We start from the raw sequence: 15,119 nt of genomic DNA on the forward strand, positions 1-15,119 counted from the left end.
TTAATTTATTTATTTATTTATTTATTTATTGACAGAGTCTTACTCTGTCACCCAGGCTGGAGTGTAGTGGTGCAATCTCAGCTCACTGCAACCTCCACCTCCCAGGTTCAAGCAATTCTCCTGCCTCAGCCTCCCAAGTAGCTGGGACTACAGGTGTGTGCCACACCTGGCTAATTTTTTATTTTTAGTAGAGATGGGGTTTTACCACGTTGGCCAGGCTGGCTTCAAACTCCTGACCTCAGATGATCCACCCACCTCGGTCTCCCAAAGTGCTGGGATTACAGGTGTCAGCCACCATGTCCACTCCAGAAGAAATTTCTAAGCAGCGAAGTGTTGAAGAGGAGGCAGAGCATAAAAGTTTGAAAAATTTGCAGTCTGACAATGTCATAGAAAAGAAAACCTATTTTCTGGCTGGGCACAGTGGCTCACACCTATAATCCCAGTACTTTGGGAGGCCAAGGTGGGCGGATCACTTGAGGTCAGGAGTTGGAGACCAGCCTGACCAATATGGCAAAACCCCGTCTCTACTAAAAATACAAAAATTAGCCCAGCGTGATGGCAAGTGCCTGTAATTCCAGCTACTTGGGAGGCTGAGGCAGGAGAATTGCTTGAGCCTGGGAGGTGGAAGTTACAGTGAGTTGAGATAGCGCCATTGCACTCTAGCCTGGGCAACAGAGCAAGACTCCATCTCAGGAAAAAAAAGAAAAGAAGAAGAAAGAAAGAAAGAAAAGAAAACCTATTTTCTGGGGAGAAATTCAAGCCCGCTGCAGACATTTTCATAAGTAATGAGGAGCCAAATGTTAACCAGCAAGACAATGGGGAAAATTTCTCCAGGCATGTCAGAGACCTTCACAGCAGGCCCTCCTTGTGACCCCTGGAGGTCTAGGAGGGAAAAATGGTTCTGTGAGTTGGACCCAGGGCCCCCCTGCTCTGTGCAGCCTTGGGACATGGTGCCCTGCATTCCCCGCTGCTTCAGTTCCAGTTGTGGCTAAAAGGGGCCAACACATAGCTCAGGCCATTGCTTCAGAGGGTGCAAGCCCCAAATCTTGTCAGCTTACATGTGGTGGTGGGCCTGTAGGTGCATAGAAATCAAGAGTTGAGGTTTGGGAATCTCTACCTGGATTTCAGAGGATGTATGAAAATGCCTGGATATCCAGGCAGAAGTTTGCTGCAGGGGTGGAGCCCCCATGGAGAACCTCTGTTAGGCCCGTGTAGAAGGGATATGTGGGGTTGGAACCCCCACAGAAAGTCCCTACTGGGACACTGCCTAGTGGAACTGTGAGAAGAAGGCCACTGTCTTCCACAACCCAGAATGGTAGATCCACACACAACTTGCACCATGTGCCTAGAAAAGCCACAGACACTGAATGCCAGCCCATGAAAGCAGCCAGGAAGTGGGCTGTACTCTGCAAAGCCACAGGTGTGAAGATGCCCAATGCCATAGGAGACCACCTCTTCCATCAGCATGCCCTGGATGTGAGACATGGAGTCAAAGAAAATCATTTTGGAACTTCAGGATTTAATGACTATCCTACTGGATTTCAGACTTGCATGGGCCCTGTAGCACCTTTGTTTTGGCCAATTTCTCCCATTTGGAATGGGTGTATTTATCCAATGCCTGTACCCTCATAGTATGTAGAAAATAACTAACTTGCTTTTGATTTTATAGGCTCACAGGTGGAAGGGACTTGCCTTGTCTCAGATAAAACTTTGGACTTGGACTTTTGGGTTAATACTAGAATGAGTTAAGACTTTGGACAACTGTTGAGAAGGCATGATTGTGTTTTGAAATGCGAGGACATGAGATCTAGGAGGGGCCAGGGGCAGAATGATATGGTTTGGCTGTGTCCCCACCCAAGTCTCATCCTGAATTGTAGTTCCCATAATCCCCATGTGTTGTGGGAGGGACCCAGTGAGAAGTAATTTAATCACGGGGGGAGTCACCCTCATGCTTTTCTCATGATAGTGAGTTCTAACGAGATCTGATGGTTTTGTAAGGGGATTTACCCTCCTTTGTTCAGTACTTCTTCGTGTTGCTGCCATGTGAAGAAGCATGTGTTTACTTCCCCTTCTGCCGTAACTGTAAATTTCCTGAGGCTTCTCCAGCCCTGTGGAACTGTGAGTCAATCAAACCTCTTTCCTTTATAAATTACCCAGTCTTGGGTATGTCTTTACTAGCAGTGTGAGAATGGACTAATACACTTTCTGTGAGGACTTTTCTTAGGATCTAACTTACATTTACATGTACCCTCCAAAATCACTCAGTCACAGAGGTAGACTATAATCTTGGGGAAACAGTTCTTACTTACCAGCACATTTTTCAGTTTGATATCACGATGGACAAGTCCCTGGCTGTGCAGGAAGCGGATTCCTTCCACCACGTCTAGTGCTATCTGCAAACGTGTCTCCAGGGTCAGCCCAGCCTTGGGGAGACAAAAGAGCTTCCTTGTCATGATAAGGCAACTCCTCGATTCAACTGACTATGCTTGGGCACATCAGGACAGAAAAGTGAATTTTTAAAAGGGGGAAGAGCCGGGCACAGTGGCTCATACCTATAACCCCAGCACTTACGGAGGCCAAGGTCAGGAATTTCGAGACCAGCCTGGCAAACATGGTGAAATCCTGTCTCTACTAAAAACACAAAAAAGAATTAGCTGGATGTGGTGGCAGGTGCCTGTAATCCCAGCTACTTGGGAGGCTGAGGCAGGAGAATCACTTGAACCCAGGAGGCAGAGGTTGCAGTGAGCTGAGATGGTGCCACTGCACTCCAGCCTGGGTGACAGAGCTAGACTCTGTCTCAAAAAAAAAAAAGGTGGGGGGAGAAAAAAGCAGTTAGGAGAGGGAGGTAGAAGCAAAGCAAAGAAGAGCAAGCTGTAAAGGAGACAAAGCCAGATAAAATCCCTTGCAGGCTGCAGTTAAGCCAAATGAATAACCTCAAATGTGACTAGCAGATAGAAACAAACAACTAAGGCATGAACTCATTTCTAACATTTGAACAAATTCTGGAACTGCCCTTGAAGCTCAAAGTGACTATTTCTAGGTCCCTTAGGAAGATTTACTTCCATTGCTTTACAGGCCTGGTTAGCCCAGGTTTGGTTTTATGGATTCAAATACCAAAGTCACTCATATTACTTCAATTCAGGGTCTCCTGAATACTGGAAAATGTCACATCACTCATTCAAAAGTTCAAAGGACATTCTCTAGTTCACTTGTGAAGATGCATCAGACAATGCTTAACTCCTCTGAAATGAAGAGGGAAAGCTGCTTGGAGAGTCATTTTCTTCATCATATTGATTCCTCATGACTCCGGGAAGCATTTCTAAGGTTTCCTCTGCCCTACTTCTGGAAGCCTCCATATAAACTGGTCCAAGAGGAATCTGTGAGAAGGGATCTACTCAGAGACTCTGAGGTCAGCTTTTCTCTCCTTCTACTCAGCTCCTATGTAGGGAACAGACAAAAGAAACCTCTCTAATTCCCTCTTGGTGGTTTAGATAAGGGCAACTCAACATCCAACTGAGGGTTTCACCTTCACTCAAATAAAATCCTTCAGTAGCTTCTCATAGTCTATAACAGAATTTGAATTCTATGGAAATTCTTAACATTTTGGGTCTTACGTAATTTGTTCCCAGCATCTCTTTGCACATTATGTCTCCTGATTCCCAAAACGAACCAGCTGCTCCAATGTGCCCAGTGTCCTTACCAGCCTTCGAATGCTCTAGGCATTAAGCTGTTCCTTCCCCCTGCTATGGCCTCTTCCTTCCAACTGCCCAAATTCTACCCATCATGGTGTATTTGTCAAACTCAAACTCCACGTCTTCCTGAAATGGTCACTGACTACAATTCTCTTAACAGAGCCTATCAAATTATACCTTCTGATATCCTCTAATGATGCTTAATGCTGGACCTTGTATAAAGCAGTCACTAATAAATATCCGTTAACTAAACAACAAAAACTAGCTTTATCCTCTTACAGCAAAAGTGAGAAAGAAGAGCAGAGTTACAGGAAGCTGTACTGCTCTTCTAAGGAGTTTAGATTTTTACTACCACGACAGGGGTCCGAGTAGTGAATGGCAATATTTTGGGTATATAAAGGGGTGAAAATAGGTTCTGAGAAATCTTTAAATTTATTTTTATTTTTATTTTTAGAGATAGGGTCTTGCTCTGTCACCCAGGCTAGGGTGCAGTGGCGTGATCATAGCTCATTGCAGTCTTGACCTCCTAAGTGCAAGGGATCCTCCTACCTCAGCCCCTCGAGTAGCTGGGACTACAGGTATGAGCCACCACACTCAGCTAACTTTTAAATTTTTTATAGAGACGAGGTCTCCCTCTATTGCCCAGACTGGTCTCAAACTCCTGGACTCAAGTGATCCTCCCACCTTGCCTCCCCAAGTGCTGGGATTACAGGGGTGAGCCACCATGCCCAGCTGAGAAATCCTTAAGGGTTTTTGGAAATAAGTGAAATAAAGCCTGATTACTCCAACAATCTCTGATGAAAGCTAAAAGCTCTGAATAAACAGGAGAGGATGAGAGGCCAGAAAGGAACCTGTGGATTTGGCTGCCAGCCGGATCTTGCTCTCTCCTTACCTTCAGCCCTGTGTAGAGATCCCGGTGTAGCCGCTCCATAATGAGGAGCACAGCAATGCTGGAGCCACCACCATAGTTGTAGTCTATGACTGAACCATGGAGATCCACCAATCGCTCATGCTTCGGCAGAGACCTGGTGGGAAGAAGAGAGGTCTGGGCTACAAGACTTGGGCTCTAATCCTGCATGCCATGCCAGAATGTAGGAGACAAGAATTTCCAGACCATGCTTAGGACAGGTCCGGAGGTAATGGCCCTCAGTGCAGATAGAGCCCTCAGTGTAGACAGAGCCCTTAGTGCAGACAGAGCATGGCCTCTTCAACAAGGATGAAGAATCCTGGATTCTAAAAACTGATAAGGCTTAAGGACTAAAGAAGAAAGTTAAATGGAATGATGAGTCTGAGAAATTAGGATGGTGGGGAAAGAGCAAGCAAAGACAGTAAAGGCCTAAAAGGGAGCACATGTCTGTTAGACATAGAAACCTAAATATAGAGAGGCCATGCTGTAGCTCTTGGTACAAAATCTAAACCAGGCTTCTAGATTCTCCTCTGGATCTTTCTCATAGAGATGAATGAGACCAGGACCCACCTCATGTAGTGAAATTCCAAAGCCAGATCATTCCAGTGCTTCTCATCTGGAGGGACAACTGATTTGAGGGCACAAGGGAAGTGTCCTCCCCAGTTGTCACACAGGTACACCACACCATACTGGCCCCGGCCCAGTTCCTGTCCCAGTTTAGGTTTACCTATAAGGTACAGAGACAGAGATAAGGCAGGAGGGATGGGAACTTGGTGGGCAACCTCTGTAAGATTCTTTTTTTTTTGAGACAGAGTCTTGTTCTGTCACCCAGCAGGAGTGCAGTGGCACGATCTCTGCTCACTGCAACCTCTGCCTCCTGGGTTCAAGCGATTATTCTGCCTCAGGCTCCCAAGTAGTTGGGATTACAGGCATGCGCCACCATGCATGGCTAATTTTTGTAGTTTTGGTAGAGACGTGGTTTTGCCATGTTGTCCAGGGTGGTCCCAAACTCCTGGGCTCAAGAGATCCACCCAGTGTGGCTTCCCAAAGTACTGGGATTACAGGCGTAAGCCACCATGCCGGCCCTGTAACATTCTTCATTGTGAACCTGCCTTTAGGGTCAGGAAGCTGTGATCATGCCCAGGGATAAAATTCTGGTGTCATTCTAACCCAATAGAAAGTAATCTAACTGGTTCAATTCAAATAAACTTTGGTTATGTGGTGGTTTTTTTTTTTTTTTGGAGACAGAGTCTTGCTCTGTCACACAGGCTGCAGTGCAGTGGTATGATCTTGGCTCACTGCAACCTGTACCTCCTGGGTTCAAGTGATTCTTCTGCCTCAGCCTCCCAAGTAGCTGGGATTACAGGCAAGTGCCACCACGCCCAGCTAATTTTTGTATTTTTAGTAAACATGGGGTCTTGCCATATTGCCCAGGCTGGTCTTGAACTTCTGAGCTCAGGCAATCTACCCATCTCAGCCTCCCAAAGTGCTAAGATTATAGGTGTGAGCCACCACACCTGGCCTGGTCATGTTATTTGAACTATATAAATAGCAGGACGAGACTTTAGGAATTCAAAAACATCAGTAAGGGTTTAGGCAGTTTTGCAAAGAAGCAGCTTTAGACACTGGGATTCTCTGACGTTGGACATAAGAATGTCAGGTATCCTGAACCATCCTCCAGTTTATTTGAAAATCAGACTCACGATGAAGCAAGACGTCCTGTAGAGAACGGCTTTCCAGAGAAAGGCGGGCCAGGCGGGGGGCATGATCTTTCCGAACCTTCAGCCATAGATCTTCAGTTTTCTCTAACCGGCCTGAGTGGCCAGCTTCTAGCTGGGAGGGAAACAGAAAAAGTACATATGACTTAAGTCCCTAGCTTCAACTTCCTCACCTGTTACACAGGGATAACGATATCTACCTCATATAGATAATTATGAAAATTAAACAAGATACATGTAACATGTTTAGCACAGAGATTGGCACAGAGTGGACTCAATAAATAATAACTTTTCCTCCTGGATGCATACTCACATCTATCCACTCTCTGCCTGGACACACCCACTCCCCTGCCAGCAGACAATAAGATGTCAAACAATTATGAAATAACATAGAAGTTGGAAAGTCATCACCTTCTGTCATTTGTTCTTAGCTAAAATACTATATAAACATATAAAATTCCTACTCTTATTTTCTTGCCTCACTCAGTGAAATGGGGAGAAATTAACTGAGCTCACTCCATTCTCCCTAGAGTTAGGAAAATATCCACATGAAAAATTTATTGAAAAAACTTCCTATAACGTAATAGGCTAGAAAGAAAAAATACTGATGATTTTATACACACACACACACACACACACACACACACACACACAAAGAACAGAGAGCAAAATATTCCCATCTGGATGAGGCTCTTCTCTGCTTGATCCAGTTATATCTCCTTTCCTACATACCAACCTGCCGCAAAGAGGCTGCAAAAGCCTCGTGGGAACTATTGAGCCGAGTCCGGAATTGGCTGCAAATGCTCTTGGCCAATTTGGAGGCGCTGAGGCTCTCAATGGCTTCCTGGGCCACCTTCCTCTTCCATTCCAGAGTGATGGCAGGTGGGCTAACCCATGTGATGCGCTGGATGATCTACCAGGATGAGGACAGCAAGATCACCGAAGAATGAGAGACAAGAACCACTACAAAGACCCAGTGTCCTTCCTTTTCTGGGTTACCCATTCAATAGGAGCAGGCTCATAAGATGGGAGCCATACGAAGTCTAAAGTTCCTTTCCAATTCCATCTACCTCAAAATCAGGTCCTAGCCCAAAGAAAGCATCAAAGAACACCAGGCCTAGTTTACATGCTCACAAACCCTCAATATACTACATTCAGTGCCAGGGAGTGCCTGATAATCTTTCTGAAGTCAGTAAATAACTCTACATAAGAGCCAGATCAAATTCCAGAACAGAAACCACATTCACAGCCTCCGGCAACAACAAAGCCTAGTTCTGAGAAAAGATTTAGGCTGGGAAAAAGAAATATGAAGAAGCTAGTGTGGTAGAGTCTTGCAGCTCCATGAAGTATCATTTATCTTTTTTTTTCTATTTTTCCATTGTCCACAAAGAACACCCAACATAAAAATCATTTAAACCCAAAACTTCTGAGAGTTCAAGGTAACAATGTTAATAATTATTTGAGAATAGGCATAAACCAGAATTCTCCCAGGCAGACAAACCAGAACAAATGGCCATCCTGCCTTAACAGAAGATCCTAGATATCTGTTTCCTATTGGGGTCACTAGGATTCATTTGAGCCAACTAGGGGCTTAGAAATCTTTCTCTAAGTAATAATCCCTACCTGCTTGATTTGCTCCCACAGCATCCTTGTAACTGATGACCCTGAGTGAAATGTGACTTCAACATGATAGGCAGCATTTAAGATCTGAAAGAGACAACGCCAAAGAAAACATGCCCTCAGTAGTGTGGCTATTTCAGAAATGCAATAAATGATGTTTATTTCAAGAACACAGTCCAGACTCAGGGTTTCCAAATTTATCCCTCAATATATATGCAGAGTCAAGCTGATTATTTATTTTGTGACTAACTATCTAGCCCCTTCTACCTCATCTTTATATTCATCGACTCTTTTTTTTTTTTTAAGACAGAGTTTCGCTCTTGTCACCCAGGCTGGAGTGCAATGGCGCGATCTTGCTCAGCGAAACCTCTGCCTCCCAGGTTCAAGCAATCCTCCTGCCTCAGCCTCCCAAGTAGCTGGGATTACAGGCATGCACCGCCATGCTGGGCTATTTTTGTTTTTTTAGTAGAGATGGGGTTTCTCCATGTTGGTCAGGTTGGTCTTGAACTCCCAACCTCAGGTGATCCACCCGCCTCAGCCTCCCAGAGTGCTGGAATTATAGGCATGAGCCACTGTGCCTGGCCTATATTCATCAACTTAACTGCAATTTTACAGCTCACCAACATCTCCCACAGGCAGTGGTCATGTGACAGGAAAACAAAATAAAATTCAAACGAGATTCTCAAGAAGCTGAAAGGGAAATTCTTGCCTAACTTGAAGCGTGGGTTTGTGCAGATTGTTTCATGTGTTATCTATGACACGATGTCTTAAAAAAATCATTCTTTTTCTACCTGTTTGAGATAATTACTGGTGATGTGAACTGAGACATCCTGAGACTTCTCCAGGCTCTGCAGACATCGTTCCAGGGTTCCGACGAAGCTCTCCCTCAGGTAATCCACTGAGCTGATCAGCTTATTAGCCACTGCCTGATTTAGTCGGGAGATGATGAGTTCCTGGATCTGTCGGATGCAGCATTTGATCTCTCTGGTGCCCACTGGTTCTCCATTCTCAGGGACAATGACGTCTATGGAGGTAGAGAAATAAGCTAATGAGTTGTGAGGAAGAAGGGGCAGACACACCAAATAAACTCATCTCCCAAATCGGAATCATGGAACTACCGTGATGATGATGGCTGCAAAAAGACATGATTCGTTGATGAAGTCTGACTCTCACAATGATCAGGGGTCACATAACCCTCAACTACTTAAGGCAGCTAAGATCCTGAGAAGAAGCAATTAAGGCCAGGTGCAGTGACTCATGCCTATAATTCCAGCACTTTGGGAGGCCGAGGCAGGAGGATTGCTTGAGCCCAGGAGTTCAAGATGAGCTTGGGTAACACAGTGAGACCTCATCTCTACAAAAAGTAAAAAGATGAGGCAGGTGGGAGGATGGCTTGAACCTAGGAGGTAGAGGCTACAATGAGCTGTGATTGTGCCACTGCACTCCAGCCTGGGTGATGGGAGTGAGACCCTGTCTCAGAAAAAAAAAAAAAAAGAAGCAATTAAGTCTAGAATGAGACTGTTGATTTTGTTAGCTTTTATGTCACATTTATAGGAAGGGAGGAACAACATTTATAAGTGCGAACTATTTGAAAGGCACTAAAATAAGGATTTTACACATGTAATCTAATTTCATCTTCACAATAACTTTGTTAGATGGTTATTATAGATCAAGAAACAGCCTCAAAGAGAGAACAAAGTAGACATAGGAAGGGGATAGTACAGTTAGTTAGGAAGTAATATAGTCAGCATTTGAACCCAGTGCTCATTCCAAATCCTATGATCTTTACAGAATTTCACACTCCCTAGCATATTAATGAGAAAAATCCAAGAGTCGGGAATTTTATTCTATGTTTTGTTTTGTTGTTTTGAGACTGAGTTTAGCTTTATCTCCCAGGCTGGAGTACAGTGGCACGATCTCGGCTCACTGCAACCTCCGCCTCCTGGGTTCAAGTGATTCTTGTGCCTTAGCCTCCCAAATACCTGGGATTACAGGTGCCCACCACCACGCCCAGCTAAGTTTTGTATTTTTAGTAGAGATGGGGTTTTACCATGTTGGCCAGGCTGGTCTTGAACTCCTGACCTCAGGTGATCCGCTCACCTTGGCTTCCCAAAGTGCTGAGATTATAGGCGTGTGCCACTGTGCCCAGTCAGGAATTTTATTCTAATCAATTACTAGATAAATAAAAAGTAAAACTCAATTGTCCCCACCATGCTACACTATCGCTTAGGATTAGAACATCTATTAATATTGTAAATCAGAAGACAGAATAGTTTAAGAGAAGTCAAACTACTTGTAAAAAGATGTGCTCCTAAGAAGGCACTCTCATGTCTACCGGTGGAAATTTAAATTGGTGCCACTTCTTCAGAGGAAATTTGGCAATATCTATTAAAATGTTCAACCAATCAAGAAAAATCTACATACCTTTTTGATCTAATTATTTTGCTTCTAGGAATTCTTTTTCTTGAAATACACCCTTACAAGTCCCAAGACGTATATATACAATGTACAATGATGATTAATGCAGTACAATTTGTATTAGCGAAAGAGAAAATAAAAAATAAAAAATAAACAAACAAGCCTGGCCAACATGGTGAAACCCTGTCTCTACTAAAAATATAAAAATTAGCTGGGTGTGGTGGCACACACCTTTAGACCCAGCTACTAGGGAGGCTGAGGTGGGAGGATTCCTTGAACCCGGGAGGCGGAGGTTGCTGTGAGACTAGATTAGGCCTCCGCGCTCCAGCCTGGGCGACAGAACAAGACCCTCTATCAAAAAAAAAACAAAAACAAAAATTAAAAAACAAAAACAAACAGCTTAAATGTCCATCAATGAGAGAATAGTTCAATAAATTCAGGCATATCCATTAGAAGAAGACAAATTTGTATGAATATTTATAGAATGCCCTCTAAGACACACACTAAATGAAAAAGACAAGTGCAGAAGAACATATGGAGAAGAACTGGGTGGCTAGGGGATGGTGTCTTTTTGTTTTTGTTTTTTTTGAGGCAGAGTCTCGCTCTGTCGCCCAGGCTGGAGTGCAGTGGCCGGATCTCGGCTCACTGCAAACTCCGCCTCCCGGGTTCACGCCATTCTCCTGCCTCAGCCTCCCAAGTAGCTGGGACTACAGGCGCCCGCCACCTCGTCTGGCTAGTTTTTTGTATTTTTTAGTAGAGATGGGGTTTCTCTGTGTTAGCCAGGATGGTCTCGATCTCCTGACCTTGTGATCCGCCCGTCTCGGCCTCCCAAAGTGCTGGGATTACAGGCTTGAGCCACCGCGCCCAGCGGGGATGGTGTCTTTATAACTCCGAATTAAGTACCATACATATAGGTTTTATCTTCAAAATAAATTTTACAAAGTGTGAATATCAAGATACCTAGCACATACGCATTGTCTTTATTTAAAAACAAACAGTAATAGTAATCTGGCTCCACGCTGAGCATGATGGCTCATACCTGTAATCCTAGCACTTTGTGGGGGCTGAGGTGGGAGGATCGCTACAGGCCCGGGCAATACAGCAAGACCTCGTCTCTACAGAGAGAGGAAAAAAAAAAAAAAAAATCTGGCTCCATAGGATATATGCTAGCTTGCTTCTAAATCTTCTTCTCATTGTTTCAAGGATACCCAGAAAGCACTTAGAACAAGGTAAGAACAATCGAATACTTTACTGTCCGCCCAACCTAGCTGTCTTGACCTCCCTTCATTCTGTGTAACATGATGCTGGCAGTGATGCTTTGGTGTCTTTAATCAAATATTAAGAAGACTTCCTAAGATTTCCACTGCAAGTAACACTTCTCAACAACTCCTCTCTGTAGTGGGGAATTCACCAAAGAGGTATCTCTGTTCAACTTTAGAATGACTGTAAGAAATCAGGCAACCTATGCTTGCTAAAGTCAACCATACTTCCTTTCTATTTATAAGTGTAACTTAAAGTAGATACCATCATTCACACACTCATTGATTCTCCAAATATGTACTGTATAAAAGAGTCTGTGTTATTTGCTGCAAGGAATATGATGATGAATAAGACCCAGATCCTATCCTCCTTCAACTCTAGGATTTTAGGAAGTAGTCAGCAGTATATAAATAACTATAATAAAAGATAGAAAGTGAAATATGCCAGAAATAAGTTACAGATGGAATGCTATGGGATTTCAAATGACTGCAATTGTTATTAGCTAAGAAAATTAAAGCAGGGCTAGGTGTGGTGGCTCATGCCTATAATCCCAGCACCTTTTGGGAGGCTAAGGTGGGAGGATTGCTTGAGCCCAGGAGTTCAAGACCAACTTGGCCAACATGGTGAAACCCGTCTCTAAAAAAATACAAAAAATTAGCTGGTGTGGTGGCACGTGCCTGTAGTCCCAGGTATGCAGGGGGCTGAGGCAGGAGGATTGTTTGAGCCCAGGAGATTGAGGCTGCAGTGAGCCACGACTGCACTACTGCACTCCAGTCTGGATGGCAGAGCAAGAAGCTGTCCCAAAAATAAAAAAAAAAGAAAGAGAAAATTAAAGAAGACTTCATGAAAAATGGCATTTGGGAGACAGGCCCTGATGGGTAGGTAGGATCTGGAAGTTCACAGACAAATCAAAGACATTCCAGGTTTAAGGCAGGGTGTTATCAAAGAAAAAGTAAAGGGAGCGTACGGACGACAGAAAGAAGTTAAGACCAATTGACATAGAAAATACAGGAAAGTGCATAGTGAGGAAATAAGACTGGAAAAGTTGGTAAGGGCTAGGCTTTGGGAGGTCTTTAATACTAGGTGTAGGAGTTAAACTTAGTCTGTAGAAATAGGGAGCCAGTAAAGGTGAACTGGAGAAAGAAGTCAGGAAGATCAGTTAGATAACAATAGTTCAGTTAGACTTAAGGAGACAGAATAGAAAAGCACAGGTAGGTATCGAATATGTAAGAAGATTAATCATGGCCAGGTGTGGTGGCTCACGACACCCAACACTTAGGGAGGCCGAGGTGGGCGGATTACGAGGTCAAGAGATCAAGACCATCCTGGCCAACATGATGAAACCCTGTCTCTACTAAAACACAAAAAAAATTTAGCCAGGCATAGTGGTGCATGCCTGTAATCCCAGTTACTTGGGAGGCTGAGGCAGGGGAAACGCTTGAACCCAGGAGGTAGAGGTTGCAGTGAACTGAGATCGCGCCGCTGCACTCCAGCCTGGGTGACAGAGCAAGACTTCGTCTCAAAAAAAAAAAACAAAAAAAACTGATGTTGGGTCCCATGTCAGAAATGCTGAGTAAGTCTGCAGTGATCTTTAGTGGTCTTGAGCATCTGTATTTTCAGAAAGCCTCCCAAGGGATTAGGATACCCACAACTGAGACTCTAAAGGGTAACCTGTAAACCATCATTTTAATCTTGCAAGGAGGTTTATACAGAAGTCAGTATACAAAATCAGCAGCATCTCAGACACCCAAAGACCTGACCAATCACTTTCACCCAATTTTGTTAGTAGCCATTTGTGAAGAACAGGATTATCAAAAGGCTAAAAACACAACTTTGGGAAATCCTCCTGATTTGGGCTTCAGAAGCAGCCTGAAAGGAAATGAGACCATGAGACCTAAAAAGAACCAATAAAGAGGCATGAGCCATAATGCAGGAACAAAGGTTAAAGCATCATTTACTAACATTCTCCAAGCAGCTCTTCTCCAGCTCCATTAGGAGTTGAGGGGGTACAGGCAGAAAGTGGAGATGAGCAAGCTATTAGGATGAATTTACCAAAAGTTGAGCTAATGTTCTTGGGAAGGAATGAGGGTGGAATCTTCCACGATTATCTTTGAGAGCAAGAGAGGCCACCTTGGCTAAATAGTGGGCTCCTGCTAGTAACAGTGGGGTGGATGAAGTTACCCTGAGATTCCTCCAACCTGAAGAATTAACGTTCTTAATTTCCGGCTAGAAAATGGTTAGAGACTCCTCCCATGCCAGCACCCCAGCAAGCTCTGTGGGACCTACCTTTAAACTCCATGTTAGCAGCATCATCCAGAAGTTCCTCCTTCATGGTATTAAGTGTCTCAACAATCATATCCTTCATTTCCTCCTGCTTTCGGTTGGCAATATTCATCAATGATTCGTACAACTCATTCTCCTTTTTTCGAGTATATTCCAGACGTTTGGGAGTGATCTGCAGGTCCCGCTGCATGTCAAATGCCTGGTTAATAAAGATGTCAAGGCAGTGGCAATGCACCAGGTTCAGGGCCTTGGCAGCGTCCACCAGGCGAGTCTGTAACACCTGGTGAGAAAATGTGCTCAAGTGTCTCAGCTTTTCACTCTGTTCCACCAACACGCTCTGAGCTTTAGTATCCTGGCCAGGAGTCCCGCAGTTCCAGTGACTGTTGCTCAGATAGCCCAGGTCAATTAGCTGGCGATAAAGCAGTGATCTTTCACTCTCCGTTCTCCTGGTTGAGGAGTCTGTTATCTCTGAGCCCAGTTTCGGCACTTTGAAAAAGAATACAGGAAAGGAGAAATACTTTCGGATTTCCTGAAGCTCTTGCTCATCCCTCTCAGAGAGTTCATCTTTGTGGAGTGCATAGGTTATCACAGGCAAGAAATCATTCACCAAGTCACCCAGAACATCCACTGTGGGCCGGAGGCCTTGGCATGGTGCTACCACAACATCCACTTCCTGGAAGGGGAGGGGGGTCATATCAGCGCCTTAGGTCAGAACCAATACTTGCCTCCCCAAAGTCCCACACTGAGACCAAAATCCTGATCTACAATGGAACAATACTTCAGTACCCCAGCCATTGATCCACCTCCTTCCTTGGTTACCAACACTCCCTGGTGCAGCCTATGAAGGCAGGCACTCATCTAGAGAGAGTGAAAAAACAAAGAAGTAGAAAGGATGGCAACCCCTTTTGCCATCAGATTAAAAAAAATTTTTGGTCTCTGCCTTCCTTTATTGTTTAGACATTCCCACCAATTCCCTCTGATGAAGAATTAAGACAAATAATGGAAGAAAAAGGAATTGTAATGGAAGCTATGAGACTGGGAGTGAGTCGACCTGGCACACTCCTCCCCCTCTTGCTTTCCTCTGACGCCTCCATCTCTGACATTCTGACCTGGCTAACTCCTAAGCATCCTTTAAGTCTCGATGTATATGTTATGACATATCCTTATAGAGCCTTTCCTATCACACAGTCCCAACCAAGCACACTTTACTTCCCTTTTCTT

At 44.2% G+C, this 15,119-nt stretch overlaps 1 protein-coding gene across 3 annotated transcripts in view; it reads right to left on the reverse strand.

The window, feature by feature from the left end:
* DSTYK (dual serine/threonine and tyrosine protein kinase) overlaps nucleotides 1-15,119 on the reverse strand; it is a 71,697-nt gene that overhangs the window by 12,497 nt on the left and 44,081 nt on the right. For all 3 annotated transcript variants that reach the window (XM_023186867.1, XM_023186868.1, XM_023186866.1), the window contains exons 3-10: nucleotides 13,902-14,571; nucleotides 8,729-8,961; nucleotides 7,941-8,024; nucleotides 7,054-7,230; nucleotides 6,303-6,432; nucleotides 5,170-5,326; nucleotides 4,585-4,717; nucleotides 2,310-2,423 (exon numbers count right to left, since the gene is read on the reverse strand). In XM_023186867.1, the coding sequence (XP_023042635.1) occupies nucleotides 2,310-2,423; nucleotides 4,585-4,717; nucleotides 5,170-5,326; nucleotides 6,303-6,432; nucleotides 7,054-7,230; nucleotides 7,941-8,024; nucleotides 8,729-8,961; nucleotides 13,902-14,571 (1,698 nt within the window). The remainder of the gene's footprint in view (nucleotides 1-2,309; nucleotides 2,424-4,584; nucleotides 4,718-5,169; nucleotides 5,327-6,302; nucleotides 6,433-7,053; nucleotides 7,231-7,940; nucleotides 8,025-8,728; nucleotides 8,962-13,901; nucleotides 14,572-15,119) is intronic.

This window comes from Piliocolobus tephrosceles, chromosome 1, assembly GCF_002776525.5.
Source record: "Piliocolobus tephrosceles isolate RC106 chromosome 1, ASM277652v3, whole genome shotgun sequence".
NCBI classification, from domain to species: Eukaryota; Metazoa; Chordata; class Mammalia; order Primates; family Cercopithecidae; genus Piliocolobus; species Piliocolobus tephrosceles.